Consider the following 22,683-nt stretch of genomic DNA (forward strand, 5'->3'; position numbering starts at 1 on the left):
CAGTCTAATATATCCACGTCCATGTGTGTTTTTTAATACTTACCCACAGCTATTCAATATCCACCTGGCTCTATGGCTTACAAAGAGGCACAGTTTCACTGGGGAAAAGTCAAGGTGCAATTCTGTGATCACTTCCAGGACTCAACCTCCCTTCATCTATCTATCCCTCCCTCCCTCCCTCCCTCCCTCCCTCCCTCCCTCCCTCTTTCTTTGATCCGTAAGGATCAGATGTACTGCACTACTTCAGTGAAGTTTTTTTTACGCGTTATTTAAAAGAAGAAGAAGAACAACACACGAGTCAATGATTGGCTCTCCCCCTCCTTGTTGTGTGTTCCTAGTATTGGGGAAGGGGGGGGGTGGGGGGGTTGCTGGAAGGATTACAGTACGAGCGAGGCCCCCCCCCCCCCTCTCCCTTTGACAGAGGGAAACGGAGGGTCTGTCTGCCCGTCTGAGTGTGTGGTGAGTGGGCGACCCTCACGCCTGGTAGAGGTTGGCGGGGCTGCTGAGCGCCAGCTGTCCGTTGGGCGCCAGGTCTCCGCCCTCGTCCTCCAGCAGGCCCGACACGTCGGCGTTGGGGATGCTGTCGTGGTAGCTGCTGAAGCTGATGTTGTCCTCCTTCAGCTCGATGGTCCAGAAGGGGGCGTTGAGCTTGCGGTTCCGGTACTCGCGGTACATGTAGGCGCCGCCCGCCACGCCCATCAGCACCACCACCACCACGATGATGACGGCCAGCACGATGATGTTGAACTGGGTCCAGGAGACGCCGTCCAGCGAGGCCGTGGTGTTGTCCGTCGGGGGCCCCAGCGTGGTGAGCAGGGCCTGGCCCGGGGTTGTGCTGGGGGCCGGGGGGAGGGAGGTGCCGTTGGGGTGGCTCATGGTGCTTCTCCGGGTGGAGGAGGGGGTAGTCCGGACCGCCGGAGTAGGGATGACTTTAGCAGAGAGAGGAGGAGGAGGAGAAGGAGAAGGAGGAAGTGTGAGAGAGAGAGAAAGATAGATAGAGAGAGAGACAGAGGGAGAGTGAGAGAGATAGACAGACAGACAGAGAGAGAGAGTGAGAGAGATACACAGACAGACAGACAGAGAGAGTGAGTGACAGACGAAGAGAGAGAGCGCCACCGCATGACGCGTGTGTGAGAAAGAGGAAGGAAGCAGAGAGGGGGAAAGAAGAACAGAAATAGGACAGAGGGGAGAACAGAGAAGTTATTTCAGTAACACCCTGTTTAAACTCTGAGATAAATAAACGTCCTCCTCTGGGTCTTTCTGCAATCTTCTGCTGTTTTTAGTAAATCATTTACACCAAAGAAATCACAGACATTCTCCATTACAACTCTACAATGTTGTACAAGAGAGAGCTGTGGAACGAGAGCATGTCTGGAGAAGGAAGCACGTCTGGTTAATACATCTGGTGTGATTGCAAACGCAGACACTGAGAACATAGCCAGCTAGTACAGGGCCTTCCACAGATCACTTTAGCAGTCCATCGTGTCACAACAGCACCAAAGAAGACCTCCATCTTTCAATACAGCAACGACTCATCTCTTATGTTTGTTAGTATTGTTTCACCTGTGTAAAACTTATATAATTTATTATAAAACAATTGGGTTCTAGCGCGTAATTTAACTGTTTCTGGCGGCCTCGGTGGCTACGGCCGAACACCACCCGTGGGATTATCCCTTACCTACCCCACTCCCACTCGTGCTATATTGCTTAAATAACCTCTGTTGTACAAATTGAATGTGTAGTCAGACGCAGGTATTTGATTGATCTAATGGTAATGTTTGCATCATGACTGTATCCTCTGTAGCAGCATTGCACTCTGGGACTTGGAGGCAGAATGCAAATGTTGCTGCTAAAAATCACACAGTTCAAATCCTACCATGACATTCCAGCAGGTCCCTGCCACTGCGGAACTTGACAACTTGACACAGGCACAGACCCACACAGGCACAGACACACAGACGCGCGCGCACACAGACACACACACACACACACACACACACACACACACACACACACACACGCTATGTCACACGTGTGAGCCAGATACACACACATACTCTCACACACACACACAAAGCTGACACAGCAATGGCAGGCTGTATTCATGGCATCTGTTCCAAGAATCAAGTCAAGCTCAGCCGAAATCCTCTCACTAACAGCATGTCTGGGAACAGGGGACCTGACTTGACTTGACTCATCCCTTCCCTTCCCCCTATCTCTATTTTTACCTCTTTCTCTTTGTCTCTCTCTCTCTCTCTCTCTCTCTCAAACCTGAAACTTGCCTGTGATTTTCCCCCAGCATTATTTTCAACCATGGCAGTCAGCACTTCCATCCATCCTCTACACTATGAGCCCCACACCCTCACTTCAAAACCAGCCCTCTCTATATAACTTCTCTCTTGTCTCTCCTCTCCTCTCCTCTCCTCTCCTCTCCTCTCCTCTCCTCTCCTCTCCTCTCCTCTCCTCTCCTCTCCTCTCCTCTCTTCTCTTCTCTTCTCTTCTCTTCTCTTCTCTTCTCTTCTCTTCTCTTCTCTTCTCTTCTCTCCTCTCTTCTCTTCTCCATGCTGAAGACTAGAGGCTAGAGGCACAGAGCCATGGTTTAACTGTAGTTTCAGAGACGGTAGAAGACTTGTGGCCTCTTGTCTTCTGAAGCCGGGGGTGCGATGGCTACACGGCATGCTGAGTGTGCTGCAGCACAAACGTACACCAATCACTTTGATGAGTGTAGCGCCACAGGCCGTATGGAATAACACAGATAAGCAGAGGGCATAAACATAACAAACGCCCACTTGGTTCGAAGCATGAATGTTACTGGTGCTTATGTTTCTAAAGTACCAGCAAAATGGCGCAGGTGGCATTTTCAGAGCATCAAAACTAAATCACTGGAACAACACTGCCAGCTAGCAGAACCGAATGATGGCTTTATTTCTTGCGGTGTCAGTACAAGTTTAACAGCGGCGGTGGCTTTGGACAGGATTTACTCGTCCTCATCTCATCCTCAGACTAACATGACTAATGACAATGCCTGTATCTCTTTCACCACCTCTCACACATGTACTGTATGTGTGTGTGTGTGTGTGTGTGTGTGTGTCTGTGTGTGTGTGTGTGTCTCTGTGTGTGTGTGTGTGTGTGTGTGTGTGTGTATGTGTGTGTGTGTGTGTGTGTGTGTGTGTGTGTGTGTGTGTGTGTCTCGCCTATTGCTCTGCAGGACCGTGTGAGTGTGTGTGTGTGTGTGTGTCTCACCTATGGCTCTGCAGGAGCGTGTGAGTGAGTGCGTGTGTGAGTGTGTGTGTGTGTGTGTGTGTGTGTGAGTGAGTCTCACCTATGGCTCTGCAGGAGCGTGTGAGTGGGTCCCCGGTGAAGCCGTGGCGGCAGCGTTGGCAGTGCAGGCCCGTGGTGTTGTTGATGCAGCTCAGGCAGTGGCCCGTGTCGGGGTTGCAGGTGCGCGGGGACGAGCGAGGGTCGGCGTTCCCGCTGCAGTTGCACGGCAGGCAGATGCTGTCGGCATTGTAGAAGCCATCGCGGCACTGCTCGCAGTTGGGCCCGCGGTACTCCGGCTTGCACTGGTCACACACTGGGGTGGCGCTCTCGTCTGGGGAAGGAGCAGCGTAGAAACAGGTCACGTTAACGATGATGTGCTTTAAATTATGCCATGTGTGTGTGTGTGTGTGTGTGTGTGTGTGTGTGTGTGTGTGTGTGTGTGTGTGTGTGTGTGTGTGTGTGTGTGTGTGTGTGTGTGTGTGTGTGTGTGTGTGTGTGTGTGTGTGTGTGTGTGTGTGCACTGGTCACACACTGGGGTGCCGCTCTCGTCTGGGGAAGAAGCAGCGCAGAAACAGGTCACGTTAACGACGATGTGCTTTAAATGACGTAAGACTGGCTACAATGACACTTGAGATGTTAAAATGGTATAGGCAGTGTAGACTTCAGACGTTAGAACCGTATTAGTAATGTACGTTTGAGAAGTTAAAATGGTATAGGCAGTGTAGACTTCAGACGTTAGAACGTATTAGTAGTGTACGTTCGAGAAGTTAAAATGGTATAGGCAATGCAGACTTAAGATGTTACAATGGCACAGCCAATGCAGGTGGACATTTACTTATATTGCATCCCACTTTTACATTTAGCAGACACTTTTGTCCAAAGCGACGTACAAGGGAGAGAACAGTCAAGCTACGAGCAATAGAGACCTAGTGTAACAATAAATACTTTACATAAGAAATAGAAAAACCAAATAGAAAAGTGCAGGAATGTAACTGCTGTAGGTGAAGTTAAGCACTCGTGGACTTGTAAATCACTGTGGATAAACATTTGCCAAATGAACAGAGGTATAATGAAGATATGTACTGACAGCTAAGCTCATCCCTGGTTCGTAAGCATTTCATCTAGTGGTCAGTTTAAGTGAAAGTGAAGTGAAGTGAAAGTGACTCTATGGCAGAGGTGGTGTAGACACACACAGTCTGCAATCCACCTCTGCATTTAACCCATCCAGGGAAGTGACACACACAGTGAAGTGCAGTTACACTGGCGGCGCCCGGTGAGCAGTGATCGGGGTTAGGTGCCTTGCTCAAGGGCACTTCAGCCGTGGATGTGGGCATGGGAGAGCAGTGGTCTACCCCCGCCCACATTTTTCCTACTGGTCGGGGATCGAACCGGCCACCCTACGGTTTCCCGCCTGAAACCCTAACCAGTAGGCCACGGCTGCCTAGTTTAATAGCTCACTGGCCCAGAAGATGGTTCCAGTGCATCAAAATGATTAGTGCACGGTTTCCTTTGCCATGTTCTCACCCCAGGCGCTTACAGTGGCTTGGATAGCTGAGCAGGATGGTGTGTGTGTGTGTGTGTGTGTGTGTGTGTGTGTGTGTGTGTGTGTGTGGACCAACTGTCCCAGAACTGAGAGTGTAGTTTTCACAGCCAGTGATGCAAAAGCTCTCATCTGTGCTGTTGCTCCAGTTAGAATGTAGACTAGAGGCTTAGCTGCAGAAATGCAGATGGAATGAGTTATTGCCAGGAGAGTTAAGGCCAATATGCTTCAACCAGCTGCCCCTTGCATGTCTCTCCCTGCACTGACTGGTCTGGCCACTAGGTGGCAGTGTTACATTGTACTCGTGATGCCATGAAACTTAAAACTGAATGGACGCATTGTACACACATCACGGTAGCCTTGCCAAGGGGACAATACTGGGTATACAAGGACACTTCAGGTGTTATCTATGAAGAGGGTAAGAGGACACCAAAACATAAAAGGACACACACACACACACACAAGCTCGCTCACACACACTTGCAAGTTTCACACTCATAAAAAAGAAAAGAAAGTAATGGTCAGCCAGAGATTCTACAGAAGTACGAATGCTGGCTCTCAGTGCTACTTGCAGATATGGCTCAAGGTGCGTGTGGCTCTTTGACACAAACAAACAAATAAACAAACAAACAAACAGACAAACAAACAAACTGCATCCTCATGGCACTTCTGCAATACCAGCGCACACAAAGCTACTTCTTCCTCAAATGGGAACAGCACTTTCCACGTCCAGCAAACAATGAGCTGATTCATAACAATGAGGAACTGAAGGAACAAATGGTGGTGCACTTCCCACTTATCATTACAGCCATCTCATAGTTAGTGTGTGTGTGAAGATGCCCATCTCATTATTAGTGTGTGTGTGAGGATGCTCATCTCATAGTTAGTGTGTGTGTGAGGATGCCCATCTCATAGTTAGTGTGTGTGTGAAGATGCCCATCTCATAGTTAGTGTGTGTGTGAGGATGCCCATCTCATAGTTAGTGTGTGTGCGAGGATGCCCATCTCATAGTTAGTGTGTGTGTGAAGATGCCCATCTCATTATTAGTGTGTGTGTGAGGATGCTCATCTCATAGTTAGTGTGTGTGTGAGGATGCCCATCTCATAGTTAGTGTGTGTGTGAGGATGCCCATCTCATAGTTAGTGTGTGTGTGAGGATGCCCATCTCATAGTTAGTGTGTGTGTGAGGATGCTCATCTAATAGTTAGTGTGTGGAGCTGAGGATGCTCATCTAATAGTTAGTGTGTGTGTGAGGATGCCCATCTCATAGTTAGTGTGTGTGTGAGGATGCCCATCTCATAGTTAGTGTGTGTGTGAGGATGCCCATCTCATAGTTAGTGTGTGTGTGAGGATGCCCATCTCATAGTTAGTGTGTGTGTGAGGATGCTCATCTAATAGTTAGTGTGTGTGTGAGGATGCCCATCTCATAGTTAGTGTGTGTGTGAGGATGCCCATCTCATAGTTAGTGTGTGTGTGAGGATGCCCATCTCATAGTTAGTGTGGGGAGGATGCCCATCTCATAGTTAGTGTGTGGAGCTGAGGATGCCCATCTCATAGGTAGTGTGTGTGTGAGGATGCCCATCTAATAGTTAGTGTGGGGAGCTGAGGATGCCAATCTCATAGTTAGTGTGTGGAGCTGAGGATGCCCATCTCATAGGTAGTGTGTGTGTGAGGATGCCCATCTAATAGTTAGTGTGGGTTGCTGAGGATGCCAATCTCATAGTTAGTGTGTGTGTGAGGATGCTCATCTAATAGTTAGTGTGGGTTGCTGAGGATGCTCCCTGTTCAAATATAACCATGACATCACTGCACCTTGCTCCCGCTCTCAGGACTCAGCTCAGTCTAGAGGTTGTAGGAAGCTCAAGGACCGCCGGCCAAGTTACGGTTACCGAGAGTATGAAAGAAAAGTGAAAAAAGTTCTCTCTAACAGGAGCCAAATGAGAAAAAAACAGTTCTTATGAATCATTCATAAGATGGCGATCAATCCAGTGAATGCAACCCTAATGTGCTTCGCTATTTGGGTTTCGCCAAGACAAACAGAATGTTCCGTCTGTTCCCAGCCTGCTTAACAGAGAGGGTAAGGCATGGGGTCCGAGACCACAGGTTCTGGAGGGGTGGCGTGTCTCCAATCTAAGTGATCTCTCTTGCCTGGGTTTCATGCCCTGATCCAGTGGAGGGAGGGATTTAGTGCCATAATCTAAATGTCAAGCCCCAGACATCCATCTCTGGCTGACTGATACAGTGGATGGGAAAAATCCTTAACAGGATTGCCTCACCATCGATCCTATGTAGCTACCCTCTGTCCCCCCTACATTCTGCCTCTCCCTCAGTTTTTTTCCCTCTCTCTCTCCCTCCCTCTCTCCCTCCCTCTTTCCATCTCTCTCTCTCCCTCCTACTTTCTGCCTCTCCCTCAGTATTTCTCTCTCTCCCTCTCTTTCTCTCCCTCCCTCTCTCCATCTCTCTCTCTCTCTGCTGCCATGCTGTTTAATCTTCGTCGTGGAGCGCTCACAGCAGCTGCATTAGGAAAACTACACAACTCTCTGCATATGAAAGTGGATGAATGTTGCATGTCAGCTAATTGAAAACCTGGACCAAATATCCTGGACAAAACAGGAAACAGGCCTTTTGCTCACACAAGATAAACATTCATTACAGCGAGGCAAAGGCTCATTTTCAACCTGCTTTCTTTAAAGGGAAAATACTGAGACAGGGAGAGAGACAGAGAGAGAGACAGAGAGAGAGAGAGAGAGAGAGAGAGAGAGAGAGAGAGAGAGACAGAGAGAGAGAGAGACAGAGAGAGAGAGAGAGAGAGAGAGACAGAGACAGAGACAGAGAGAGAAAAAGCGAGAGAGACAGAGAGAGAGAATAAAAATGAATGGCAGAGAGTAAGATACGGTGAGAAGGAGATCAAAAGTGCGAGAGGAGAGAGGGAGACAGGCTTAGTGGCAGGCGTTAATATCATTCCTTATCGAGGGCTCCGTGAGAGGCCTGGGCGGGTGGGTGGGTATTAGTAACAGCGGTAATCTCACTCTCCGACACGCGCAGCAGCCAGTTACCAACACTAACAGGCAGTGTATCAGGGAGGAGAGGAGAGGACAGGAGAGAAGAGGAGAGGAGATGAAAGGAGAGGAGAGGAGAGGAGATGAAAGGAGAGGAGAGGAGAGGGCAGGGAGAGGAGAGGTGAGGAGAGGAGAGAGGAGGAGAGGGGAGGGGAGGGGAGGGGAGAGGAGGAGAGGAGGGGGAGAGGAGAGGAGAGGAGAGGAGGGGGAGGGGAAAGGAGAGGAGAGGAGAGGAGAGGAGAGGAGAGGAGAGGAGAGGAGAGGAGAGGAGAGGAGAGACTGTGCTGAGACTGTGCTCCATGTCTGCTAAACTGAACTGATCAGAAAGTGCTCCGCTCTCTATAACCCTGAAGCATTCATTGGGGCCCAAATCACAAGTGTGTAGTTCAGGTAATTGCTACACCACCGTGCGGTCCTCAGTGCTGTGTAGTCAGACCAGGCCTGCCTGAGGAAAGGGAAGTGTATTCATGAGGTTCGCAGCTCCAGACAGAGGACAGCTGGAGCCATAGAGGAGGGAGATGTCTAGTTACTGCTCATCTCCAAATCAACACTCCGGTTGGAGCTGGTCAGACGTTCACTTGAAGAGGCATGACAAGAGAAGATAGGGCTTCTGAGAAACAGGGGAATGATACACAGACACAGACACAAACACACACAGACACACACACACACATACACAGACAGAGAGGGAGAGAGGCCTCAGTTGCCCTGCACAAACCCAGACACACCCAAAAACCTGACAGTGAGTGTGTGTGTGTGTTCACACCTTTATGAGATGTCGCCTGAGGACAACTCACAAATACATGATCTATGCTTCCAGCTATATCAGGGACAAAAGAATCTCTCTCTCTCTCCCTCTCAACAACTCAAAAGCTCCCTATCTTTTGTCATCTGCTGTCACCCGACTGTCTCAGTGTCTGAGTGTCGTCTAATGACTCACTGGCTTTGTGACACTCTCCACAGGTGGAGGACAACAGAAACAGTAACGTACACGGGGAAAGAATGCACCTCTTCCTGTTCGGTGGTTTCTCAGGTCGTTGGTTTATGACATCACACCACAGTTGTCAGGAAAGGGTTAGAAGAGCATGAGCCGTGTCTGTTTAACAACAACAGAAATGTGGCAATTTGACATATAATGTTTACATTAAGATGTTCAAATGACCTTAAAAACAGGTAGATCTATGAATTTCAACAAAGCAAATAAGATATAGAATTAATAAAGATATAGAATAATATATTTGATAGAGTTTCAAAGGTTGTTATGTTATTTATATGTTATAACTGCTGTGCATGTGTAAATGCTTGGATGTTGAATATTATTCTTCGCCCTCTTGGCTCATACAGAGAAAGCTCTAAATTTAGCTGAAAATCATAAAATGTCTCATCTGTAACTTCACTGTTATGTTGTGAAATGTCGCAAAAACATTTTCTTCATATTACTCAGTGTTTCCTAATCTGTGTGTGTGTGTGTGTGTGTGTGGGAGCCTTCAGCTCTCTCTCTCTGACTGGACTCAACCTCAATCAGTGTTCCTCTATCGACCGCCTTCGCCTGGGGCCATGACCTCTTTGACCCCAGATGACCTCCCACGGCACACCTCTGACTACCCCGTTATGACTCGATCGGAATTCAGAGGATTCCACAGCGAGTTGAGACAGCCCCTTTGCTGCTAGTGTGTGTGTATATATATATGTGTGTGTGTGTGTGTGTGTGTGTGTGTGTGTGTGTGTGTGTGTGTATGTTGGGGGATGGGCGTCCGTAACGCGAGGACAGGTTAAAGTCCAGCAGCTTCAGGCGCGGTCACTGTTCACGACAACAAAAGGATACCTGAATGTCTAGTTAAAACAGAAGTATAAGCAAGCAGATATTCTACAGTTTACAAACATCGCACTCACACGGACAAGGTGAGGCTGCCAGCTTCTACGATTAAGTAAACGCTATAAGACTGCGTAGGTCATTCAAGGACGACACAACTTTAGGTGCCGAAAAAATACGTTTGGGGGCCAAAGAACTGGGACAAAACTTCAAAGATACAATGGAGAAACAGTTACAGTTGGGCGGGGGGGAGGGGTGGGGGGGGGACAGAGCCACGAAAGAACAGAGACTTCACAGGGACGACACGCAAACAATGGACAGAGCCTGAGTGTTATGGACATGCTCAACAGACTGGCTACTGTTGAGCGTGGAGAAGGGTGTGTGTGTGTGTGTGTTTGTGTGTGTGTGTGTGTGTTTGTGTGTTTGTGTGTGTGTGTGTGTGTTTGTGTGTGTGTTTGTGTGTGTGTAGTTGAGCCTGGAGAAGGGGTGCCTCTGGCATTGCATAGTCCAAAATCCTTCTGCACCCTTTCACATGTTTTATCTGACACAACAATCAGGAGCCACAAGAGCAGTTCCAGTTGTAGGTGTGTGTGTGTGTGTGTGTGTGTGTGTGTCTCTGAGTGTGTATGTGTGTGTGTGTGTGTGTGTGTGTGTGTGTCTCTGAGTGTGTGTGTGTGTGTGTGCCACAAGAGCAGTTCCAGTTGTAGGTGTGTGTGTGTGTGTGTCTCTGAGTGTGTATGTGTGTGTGTGTGTGTGTTTGTGTGTGTGAGCCACAAGAGCAGTTCCAGTTGTAGGCCGTGCAGCAACTTGGCTAACGGTGTTCGGTTCAAAGGCGTCGTGTCAAAAGGAAGCCTGTCCTCACTTCCTCTCTACCACGAACACTTTCTCTCTCTCTCTCTCTCTCTCTCTCTCTCTCTCTCTCTCTCTCTCTCTCTCTCTCGACATGAGGCAAGCGTGAATACGCCACGCGCTCATGACAGATGTCATTTTCTGACGACGCCATCAGTCCTGCAGCATGCTGCTCGAGGGTGGCAGGGGGTGGCAGGGGTTGGCAGGGGGTGGCAGGGGGTGGGGGGGGTGGCGGGTGGTCAGCTATTGTTCTGATGCAACACACAACTGTCGTGGACAATGTGTGTGTGTGTGTGTGTGTGTGTGTGTGTGTGTGTGTGGACAATGGAAAAGACAATGAAAGGGGAAAAAAATCACAATAAAGACGCCTACTTCTTAAGACTCATTAAGAGCTGGTGGAGGGGGAAAGGCATTAAACCTCCATCACGCGACCTACTTAATTAATCTCACACACACACACACACACACTCTCACACACACTCACACACACACACACACTCACACTCACACTAACACACTCACACACTCACACACTCACACACTCACACACTCACACACTCACTCACACACACACACACACACACATATGATATGACAGCATCATCATGATCGCCACCAGCAGCAGAAGCAGCAGCAGCACTCAAGGGCTCTTGACAAAGGCGCGTCACGACAGCACTGCAGCACTGTAGCAGAGCGCTAATGCATGGACTGTCTCTCCTAATGAACAGCTTGTCTCTTGCATTAGCAACATTAGCGGTAGCCTGCTGAGTGTTCCCAGTCGTGGAGACTGCCACTGGGATCGCCTGCCTCCCTGTCGTCTGGGATGCTAAATACGTTAGCCATTAAAGCATGACCCCCAGAGGAGCCTGGCGGGGTGGGACTTAAACAAACACACAAACAAAGAGCTGTTTTTTACATATCCAAAGATTATGCAGATATGGTATGACGATAGAGGCGTATGCAAATGTGTTTGGAACATCATCACACAGTCTTTTGAATGCGTGTCTGACGCATACTGACACATGCATAATCAAACAGAATACTCAAGTCAGAAAAGATGCGAGGGCATTTTCGCTTTCTCTATTACTTTCTGTATGTGTGTGTGTGTTTGTGTGCGTGCATTAAAAACATAGCCCTACCCTGATGTACCTTTTGACATACACTAAAAAACCAGCACGTGGCACCCATACACTCACACACTCACACACACACACACACACACACACGCACACACACACACACACACACACACACACACACACACACACACACACACACACACACACACACACACACACACACACAGCTGCCGTCTGGCCTGTACGTGCTGGTCGTTTGCCTGCCAGGCTCTTTATGAATGACGGGCGCTCATTAAGGACAGAGGCGGGGCTTAAGTAGGGGGTTTAATACGCGTGACCCACATCCTCTTCCTCGTGCAAACCGTCTGGATATGGAGATGGAGAGCTACAGTCACCGCACCACCGCCACCTCAATGACCCTCACAAACCGTCTGGAGATGGAGAGCTACAGCCACCGCACCGCCAACGCCAACGCCACCATGCCGTCTCAATGACCCTCACATACAGTCTGGAGATGGAGAGCTACAGTCACCACAACGCCAACGCCACCATGCCGTCTCAATGACCCTAACATACAGTCTGGAGATGGAGAGCTACAGCAACCGCACCGCTAACGCCACCATGCCGTCTCAATGACCCTCACATACAGTCTGGAGATGGAGAGCTACAGCCACCGCACCGCTAACGCCACCATGCCGTCTCAATGACCCTCACGATAAAGCCATCACACACTCAACCCCGGCATCACCAGCAAACCGTTTGGAGATGGAGAGCTACAGCAACAGCACCACCGTCACCCCCACCATGCAGTCACCGCCAACTCTCAATGACCCTCACGATAAAGCCATCACACACCCTCATCCTGGCACACACACACACACACACACACACACAACTTCCCCACATGAGCACAGCCCGGTCAGATGTCAACATGTTTCGCGATGAGCATCCCCCGCTCGACTGTACATTGTCCAAATCTGTTCAACAATAGTTTGAGGGTTTTGTCTGGAGATGGTGAGCTACTGCCACCAACACCCCCACCTCTCAATGACCCTCAGGATAAAGCCATCACACACCCTCATCCTGTCCTCACCAGCCAGAGAAAGCCGAGACCAGACAATCTCTTTTCATGCCAGACTATTCAAAAAGACTATCAAAAGAGCTGAGGAGAGTGATGGAGGGGAAAAAAGAAAAGGAAATCTCTCCGGGTTTCAATCCCCCCCCGAGCTGACATTCCATTAAATGATTTCATACACAGAGAGTGAGACATAGTATAAACCCAGGGAGATAGTTCTGTATCAGATCAGCGATCGGCTGGCTCTGAATAACGCTCCGTGCTCTTCTCTATCTGTGTCTGACAAAAGACTTGGGTGGGACCGATGGGGCTCTATAACAGGGTCCTGTTATCTGTGTGTGCGATCCTTACACCAGGGGAAGACTGACGCAGGGTCCTGTTATCGGTGTGTGTGTGATCCTTACACCAGAGGAAGACTGACGCAGCATCCTGCTTCCGGTGTGTGTGATCCTTACACCAGAGGAAGACGGACGTATTTGACAGGCGGGAAACTGACGGAGGGAGTCTCAGTGCCTGAGGGGCAGCCAGAGTTCAGAGTTCAGAGTTCAGAGTTCAGAGTTCACATCTCATGTAGATACTGTGGGAGTGACTTGACACATTTTACTAAATTATTTGATTTATTTTTTGTGATCTTATTGTTTTTTTTCTGTTTTCTATTTGTTTTGATATTTTATTTAATCGTGATTCAATTGAAAAGCACTTTGGTCAGCGTAAGCTGTTTTTATATAAATAAATATGACTTGACTTGACACACATCTTAGACATCAGGTCAGGTATTCAAAGGGGTAATGCGTGAGTCAGGCGGAAAACTATTCACAACATAGTGTGTGCAGCGAGGCTGTTTCACATTCACAGAAAGTGATTTATTTAGCTAGAGTGTCTCTCTGAAGACTCCTTCAACGGCAGACTAATAAAGGCACACAATTATGGCCTCTTGTTCCCTCTAGATTACAGTGTAAAACTAGTCGTAATTACCTCAGCGCCGTGTACCTAGACATTGGACTCCCAGCCTTAAGGTTGAGTGTAAAGAGTAGTGTTTAAGAGAGAAAAATGTTGCATGTTTTACAACCGAAAGACAATAGGTGCTCCACAAGCAAAAATGTGCCCAAACTATCTATTGTGGGAGAGCTGGTGTGTCTGGATTCTAGAACCTTCCAGGCCTCTGACAGACCTGTTAAGATGGATGATGCCTGTTAGATGAGGTGGAGGAATGCTATGCTAATGGCTGGCCTGAGATTCGCATGCATATGCGATGTGTGGCTGTGGTGGAGGTGGTGGTGGGTGACTGATGGGGCCTCTGCCTCTCTCTCTCCCCCCCTGAGGGGCCTCGCAGCCTGGCAGCCCTCCGCTCTCTGGCTGGGACCGTCACAGCCTCCGATGGGACAGGGGGGCTAACGAGAGGCGATGTGTTGATGAGAAACGAGGAATTAATTTAACACTTGTGGGATCCTTGCATGCTCATCAGACCAGGAGGGGGAGAGGGTGGGGTGGGGTGGGGTGGGGTGGGGTGGGGTGGGGGTGCAGATGGTGAGGCGAGAGGGGAGGTGGGGGGGTTTTAGGGACAGGACAGCCAATGGCTGATGGGCTTCCTGATAGCACGGTCCAGTCGCTTTTAATTAATGTGTTGCTCGTAGCTGTGAGGGAGTTCACAGCTTTGCATCAGAGATGCAACACCCTGTCCGTCTCCTGCTAGTCACGGCCTTGCTTTGGAGATCTACTGATAGTCACACACACGCACACACACACACACACACACACACACACACACACACACACACATCAACAAACACACACACACACACACACACACACACACACACACTACTGATAGTCACACAAACGCACATCAAGAAACACAGACTGATTCATGTGAGCACAAATGAGCATCACAAACATGCGAACACGCACATACACACTCACACACACACGCACCAGACAAACACACACACACTCACACGCACACATTCACTCTTACATGCACAAACACACTCACACGCACTCACACAGACACAAACACGCACACAGCCACTCACACACACGCACACTCATGCACACGCAGAGACACACACACACACACACACACAGCAAATGGATGATGATCCTCTGATGCTCTTTGAATAATTACAGTTGAAGTCTGAACCTCTCATCTCTCCTTACAGCTTCCTTTTAGTCTGACTGCTCTCTCTCTCTCCCTCTACCTCTCTCCCTCCCTCCCTCCCTCCCTCCCTCCCTCCCTCACTCACTCACTCACGTAAAGACTGTGCGTTACTCCATGCGTGGGGGGTGTCTCTAAAAAGGGTGGGCCGTCTCCTGTGGTTGTCACACTCATTATGAATGAGGGGAGGGGGCACCCAACCTGGCTCAAAATCTAGGACCGCAGCCAATCTTGGTATGAGTAACAAGCACCCCTCCCACACACACAGACACACACACACACACACACAGACACACACACACACACACGTACAGACACACAAACACACACACACACTCACCACACGTACTTACACACAGACACACACACACCCACACACACACACACTCATTACACGTACTTACACACAGACACACACACACACAGAGACACACACACAGACACACACACACACACACACACATTCACACTTTTGACACATACACACACACACACACAGACACACACACACGCACACACACACACACACACACTGACACACATTCACACTTCTGCCTCCCCCACATATTAACTCAGGGGGAGCCCCCCTCTGTGTTCAGCCCACATGACTCACATAAGGGAGATAGAAAGAGTTCTCTTCTTAAAAAGTTAGAAATAAAGAGTGAGGGAGAGAGAGAGAGATAGAGAGAAAGAGAGAGACAGAGAGAGAGAAAGAGAATGACAGAGTAAGAGAGAGAGAAAGAGAGAGTTGTGAAGACTGGGGGATGAGGACGTGCCCGCCACATAGAAGGAGAGAAAGAGAGAGAGAAAGAGAGATGGAAAGAGAAAGAGATAGAGGGAGAGAGAGAGAGAGAGAAAGAGATAGAGTTGTTAAGAGTGGAGGATGAGGATGTGCAGGTCACACAGAAGGAGAGGAAGAGAGAAGGAGAGAAGGAGAGAAAGAGAGAAGGAGAGACAGACAGAGTTGAGGGTGGCCAGGATTCTGCAAAAACAAACCCCAGCGCAATCCTTCACACCTAATGGGGTCAGAGCGTCCTGTCGAGTGTTTATCATAACATAATCCCATGTTCCAGAGAGGGGGACCGCCGAGCGCGGAAGTGACTCAGAATGTATTTATTCATACATTAGAGTCCTCTGCAGCGCCCGGACACACACACACACACACACACACACACACACACAAACACACACACACACACACACTCTGCAGCTCCCAGACTGGGGGCTTAGGCAGAAGGCACTTCACTGTGTGGGGGACAGGAACAAAGTCACTTTGCCAAGAGTCAAATGCATCTAAATGCACCATAATACCCCTTGTCTGATACACACTTGTTTACACACAACCACACACACATACAAAACAAATACAAAACAAACACGCACACACACACATGCACGCATTCACACACACACAGTTTTACTAAATCTCTGTGTGTGTGCCTGATTCTCCACATCCTTCTGGGGCCTGAACCCCATCATAGCACTGCTACAGTAGCTGCCGGCTGTGTCCCATCCCCCTTCACACACACACACACACACACACACACACACACACACACACACACACACACACCATATTAACACTACACACAGTAACCACCATGAGCCCGGCTGCAAATGGTTGCCACAGCAACCCCACTTGCTTGCACCCGTCCTCTTTGTCATGGTGAATTCTGCCTGCCAATCACTCCTAATGCTGCGAGACTGACAGCTGTGTGTGTGTGTGTGTGTGTGTGTGTGTGTGTGTGTGTGTGTGTGTGTGTGTGTGTGAGTGTAAGTGTGTATATAGAGGAGGGAGAGAGGGAAGGTAGGAGAGGAAATGGAAATTATAGAGTGGAGAATTATGACGGGGAAAGTGAGATAAAAAAGGAGGAACAAAGAGAGGCAGAGAGGGGAAGGAGAAACCAGTGAAGAAAGAATGAATGAGAGAATTAATTAAAATAAAGCGAGAGAAATGACAGCCATTCAGAAGTTTAGTGTGTGTGTATGTGTGCTTTTGTGTGCATGTGTGTGTATGTATGCGTATGTATGCGTATGTGTATGTTTGCGTATGTGTGTGCATGTTTGTGCGTGTGTGCATGTTTGTGCGTGTGTGTGTGTGTGTGCATGTGTTTGCGTGCGTGTGTGCGTGCGTGTGTGTGCATGCGCGTGTGTGAGTGTGTGTGTGTGAGTGTGTGTGTGTGTGTGTGCGTGTGTATGAAAGAGAGAGAGAGAGAGATGCGTTTGAGGGTTTATAAAGAGCTCACTGCACCTCCATTGATGGACAGGTCTACCCGAGTGAGACTGAAGCACAATTAAGCTGTATGATCCTGCACTCTCTGCCAGATACTGCAATAATGTACCATCACCTCCAGCCCTCCAACAGCTCTCTCTCTCTCTCTCTCTCTCCCCAACTCTCTCTCTCTCTCTCTCTCTCTCTCTCTATCTCTCTCTCTCTCTCTCCCCAACTCTCTCTCTTTCTCTCTCTCTCTCTGTCTCTTGCCAACTCTCTCTCTCCCTCTCTCTCCCCCCAAACTCTCTTTCTCTCTCTCTCCTCCCTGTCCTTCTCTGTGTCCTTTTCTCCCTTTCCCTCCCACAGTCTCGGTCCCATCAGAGGAAAAGATGGCTGACCTCGACTCCAACAATAACAGATAGATATCCTTCACAACAGTGACCCAGTCTATTAGCCCTCTATGGACCCACCATCACTGACACACACACACACACACACACACACACACACACACACACACACACTAGCTTACTAGAACCAGGAACAGGGGATCCAGCCATAAAGCTGAGATACATGATAACAAATATGAAAGGCTGAGAAGCAAAACACATCAAGGTCTTAACTTTAAGGAGGCCTAAAGCACACACACTTCTTCAGGTTCATTAATAAAATGAAAGTGGCTATGATCAAAAAAAAGTTTTGCAACTTTTTAAGATACAGTGCAATTCCCCAAAGACTGTAGGGCTTGATGAGATTTTACGCTGAATGAATCTGAATGTCTGGGAACTCACAGACCATATCAAATGGGGAGAAAAAGATGAAAAACACGGCACAGATAAACTGTCTTCCTCCGTGCGATCTAATTAATTGCATGGTATCCTCACACACACCCTCAACACACACGCACACACACACGCACAAACACACACACACACACACACAGAAATATGAGCTTTTCTGCCTGCTCCCAAAGTGCTACACTCTAATCCATGCTTAAACACACACCCAACAGTCCTCATTCATTTCTCTCAAACACTCCCTGACTTCACACACATATAACACCCTAGTTAGCAACAACAGCAGGGAAAAATCCAAATTCAAATCAAGATGATTATTACTCGACTCACGTAAAAAATAAATAAATAGACACATAATTCGACCAAAGGCATATGGGTAAAATCAGACCTCATCACACTTCCTGTTGCAAAGACGTCAAAAGTCTAAGAAGCTGATAGTTGTGATGTTCGAGGAGGCCCGGTGCAGCAGGAGCAGTTCTAGTGCTACGAGGCACGGCACAAGGAGAGAGTCATCGCTTTCATCTGTCAAGAGCGCTCAGCATCCAGCCGCCCGGCCTCTAGACTACAGTGTGCTCTGTTACCATAACAGGGTCTGTCGGGGCCAATGAAAACACACAGGAACAATATTACCTCATACGAGCCCTACACAGAGCCCTTGTGACAGGCAGACTATTGCGCTTTCTGAAAGGTCAGCCAGGGGAAAGACAAACAGACTTTCTCCGGCGGGTGCGGGGACATGAGTGCGTAAGTTCAGCCCTGTCTTTTAAAAGGCAAAATGTCGTAACTCGCGGACATGATGCATAACTTTTACGGATATACAGTGTGTACATGCAGGACACACACACACACACACACACACACCTATCCACACTTTGCACCTGACAGTGAGAGTGTGTTGACGATGCTGCCCCCCCCCCCCCCGTGACCATAGAAGTGCTGCCGTCAGCAGACACACCCAGTGGAGAGAGAGAGAGATAGAGGGAGAGATAGAGAGAGAGAGATAGAGGGAGAGAGATAGAGGGAGAGATAGAGAGAGAGAGATAGAGAGAGAGATAGAGGGAGAGATAGAGAGAGAGATAGAGGGAGAGATAGAGGGAGAGAGATAGAGAGAGAGAGATAGAGAGAGAGATAGAGGGAGAGATAGAGAGAGAGAGATAGAGAGAGAGATAGAGGGAGAGATAGAGAGAGAGATAGAGGGAGAGATAGAGAGAGAGAGATAGAGGGAGAGATAGAGAGAGAGATAGAGGGAGAGATAGAGGGAGAGATAGAGGGAGATAAATGAAGAGAGAGAGAGAGAGTCAACAAGCAAGACGGGGGACAGAGAATGAGAACAAGCACAAGCCCCAGCCAAAAAAAATAACGATTTTTCCTACAGCCTAATAAAGAGGAGGGAGTTGCTAAACCAAAATGTTTCAAAAGAGAGGGATAGAGGTACATAGTGGCAGATGAGGGGAAAAAGAGAGATAGACAGGCAGGCAGGGGAAAAGAGGGAAGTAAAAAGCCTCTTTATTCCTTCCTTCTTTCGTTTTCACTCTCACACACATTCTGAAACAGCTCTAAGCGTAGTCTAAACACACACTGAAATAATAATAACAAATCTCAAAGTGCCATCTGCAACCTCCTGACTAGCTCCAGTAATACCAGCCACCCCCCCCCCCCCCCCCCCCAAAATGAAAAACACACACCAGTTCTCCTCAGCCTTTGGAGTCCCAGGGTGGAGGGAGCATGGTGGAGAGCCGGCAGAGCAGAGACCCAGTGGACGTTATGTAAAAAGCCCACACGTCATTCCCACACAGAGAGCAAGGGGCTCTCAGCCCCCAGTCCAGCCCGAGAATGGAGTAAGGGGGGGGAGCTGACAGAAACTGGGGGTGGGGGAGGAGGAGGTTAACCTAGTTCCCAGGGCTGGGAGGCTGAGAGAGAGAGAGAGAGAGAGAGCTGAGTGGGGCTGGATCTTCCACCAAGCTAGGCTAAGCTATGCTAGGCTAGGCTAGGCTAGGTCAAGCTAAGGACTTGGAGCCTTCAGAGCAGAAACTCACCGAGGTGACAGCTACCTAGTTCCCAGGGCTGGGAGGCTGAGAGAGAGAGAGCTGAGTGGGGCTGGATCTTCCACTAAGCTAGGCTAGGCTAGGTCAAGCTAAGGACTTGGAGCTGGAGAGCTTCAGAGCTCACAGTGGGGGGCAGGCAGAAACTCACCGAGGTGACAGCTGCCCGTGGAGGTGACGCTGGAGCACGGGCACGGAGTGCAGACGTCTGTGAGCGGCGAGCCGGGCGTCCGGTAGAAATTGTACTTGCATTCCTCGCAGGCGGGGCCTTTGGTGTTGCCCTGGCAGTTGACGCAGATGCCTGAGTGGAAAGAGAGTGAGAGAGTGAGAGTGAGTGAGTGTGTGTGTGTGAGAGAGAGAGAGAGAGAGAGAGGGAAGTAGTGTGTGTGAGTAAACAGTGGTGTGGTCTCTGAGTGACAGGACGCTGGTCCAGTGAGGGCAGAGGGGGGGGGGGGGGGGGGGGTGTGTGTGTGTGTGTGTGTAAACTGGGGGCAGCTCTCGCTTGTGACGGAGTTATGGAAACAAACAGTGCAGGCAGTCAGAGGGGAGGGACAAGGCAGTAAAGAGGAAAAGAAAGCGACCCACACACACACACACACACACACACAGAGAAACATGCCAAACTACATAGAGCGCTGCAAGTGCTAACAAGTGCTTGTGGCTCGAGTGATCAGAGCAGCAGGAAGGAACATAGGAGAGAGAGGTTTGTGTGCTTGTGTGTGTGTGTGTGTGTGTGTGTGTGTGTGTGTGTGTGTGTGTGTGTGTGAGAGAGAGAGTGAGGGGGCGGTGGAACAGACCGAACACATGGTCTCTGATTAGAGGCTGATAAACATTAGACTGCTGGAGCAACAATGCCATTACATAACCGAACATCAAGGGCACAACACACAGACACACACACACACACACACACACACACACACACACACACACAGTCTGAAACAGCGTACTGAGAGATCTAAAACATGCACACCAGTCACATCTGAAACATAGCATACTGAGCAGTGATCTAAAACATGCACACTACAGTCACATCTGAAACAGTGTACTGAGCAGTGATCTAAACCATGCACACCACAGTCACATCTGAAACAGTGTACTGAGCAGTGATCTAAACCATGCACACCACAGTCACATCTGAAACATAGCATACTGAGGAGTGATCTAAAACATGTGCAGACATGAATACAAATCTCAATACACAGTTGTGGGTGTGATTAGGCTCTATGCATTAATGGTGGGTCTCGCACACAGGTATGCGTCTCGATGCAGGATCTGATTTCTGTTCCTCGCACACTCAAACCTTCCATTTTGACCTAAAAAAAGAAGCTGGATGAAGATCTAGAATCTAGTTCAGCGTTCCATCTCTTGGGCACAATGGAACTGGGGCCAATCAGGCTTGTGTGGAAATTAGGCTAGGCAATTAAAGATATACACACACAAACACACACACACACACACACACAGAACATGCACCTGTGCACAAAGCAGGCTTCCTGAATGCAGGTACACACACTTCCTGGAAAATGGGCCAGGCTAGCTCAGGATGAAAGGCTGAAGAGGCCGTGTGTGTGATGTGGTGTGTGGTTGGTAGTGAATGAAGCGGAGCGTGTGTGTGATTCATTATGTGTTCCGCTGCGGTGCTGGAAGCGAGGGGCCGTGATTATTTAGGTGATAATTGAGCAACTGGGCGCGGGATGAGACGGAAGCACTTGGAGGTCCCAGACCCCCCCCCCGCCCCAGCCCCCCAGCCCCCCTCTCTCCACAATCCCACAATTCAGATGCTGATGAGCAGCTGTGGTCGAGTGGGGAGGAGGCGGGCGCACATAACGGAAAAAAACGGGGCGCCACTAAGGCAAGGCAGCGAGGCAGCGAGGCAGCGAGGCAGCGAGGCAGCGAGGCAGCAAGAGTACACGACATGCGGATGGGGAAAGGAGACGAGCCGCTTCAGAGCAGGGCTTCTCCTGACGCTGCCGCACGAGCCCTTCGCCACGCACTGTGTCAGCTCCTCTGACGTGGAACATGCAAATGGTTGAACAGAACAACAAAGAGGACGCCAGGCGGTGGTGAGAGACGCCGGGGCGGGTGCCGTGACGGCGACATGAAGCTGCGAGCTGTCGGCATGGAAACTTGAAGCACACCATGCTCCCCACTGTAACTTGAATTTGCATGAGTGGGGACTCCCACTGTGTTTCAGCAGACACGCGGTTTCCTCACGGAGTGTTTCAGCAGACACACTGTTTCCTCACGGAGTGTTTCGACACGCTGTTTCCTCACGGAGTGTTTCGACACGCTGTTTCCTCACGGAGTGTTTCAGCAGACACACTGTTTCCTCACGGAGTGTTTCAGCAGACACACTGTTTCCTCACAGAGTGTTTCAGCAGACACACTGTTTCCTCACAGAGTGTTTCCCCGACCGGCTCAGAGCTGCTCTACAGTGGAAGTGTAGTCCGTCACCGCACAGCTCCCATCCCACTCTGTGTGAGTGTGTGTGGGTATGGAGACATTTGAATGTGTGTGTGAGCGCGTGTGTGACTGTACGCTATAAGAACTGTGTGTATCAATATGGCTATAAGCCTATTTGTATATTTGTTTCACGGTGGGCTCTCTATTCATTTGTGATTGTAAGTGAGTGTGTGTAGTTGTGTGAGTGTGTGTAGTTGTGTATTTTGAGGCAGCTTTGTGTGTGAGTGTGAGTGTGTGTGTGTGTGTGTGTGTGTGTGTGTGTGTAAGAATGTCACTGTATGCCAGTGCATGTCTGGGATCCACATCAGGAAGTGAGCTGCTGTTGCCAGGCCTTGC

General features: G+C 49.3%; 1 protein-coding gene across 1 annotated transcript in view; it reads right to left on the reverse strand.

Annotated features, from left to right (window-relative positions):
• Positions 1 to 265: 265 nt before the first annotated feature.
• LOC308368722 (multiple epidermal growth factor-like domains protein 9) overlaps positions 266 to 22,683 on the reverse strand; it is a gene marked incomplete at its 5' end in the record, with an annotated part of 118,697 nt that continues 96,279 nt past the window's right edge. Inside the window, 3 exons of the mRNA XM_080842973.1 lie at positions 266 to 929; positions 3,323 to 3,592; positions 20,033 to 20,182. Coding sequence (XP_080699099.1) covers positions 475 to 929; positions 3,323 to 3,592; positions 20,033 to 20,182 — 875 coding nt within the window. The 3' untranslated portion in view covers positions 266 to 474. The remainder of the gene's footprint in view (positions 930 to 3,322; positions 3,593 to 20,032; positions 20,183 to 22,683) is intronic.

The sequence above is a fragment of the Sprattus sprattus genome, assembly GCF_963457725.1.
Source record: "Sprattus sprattus genome assembly, chromosome: 7".
Lineage (NCBI taxonomy): Eukaryota > Metazoa > Chordata > Actinopteri > Clupeiformes > Clupeidae > Sprattus > Sprattus sprattus.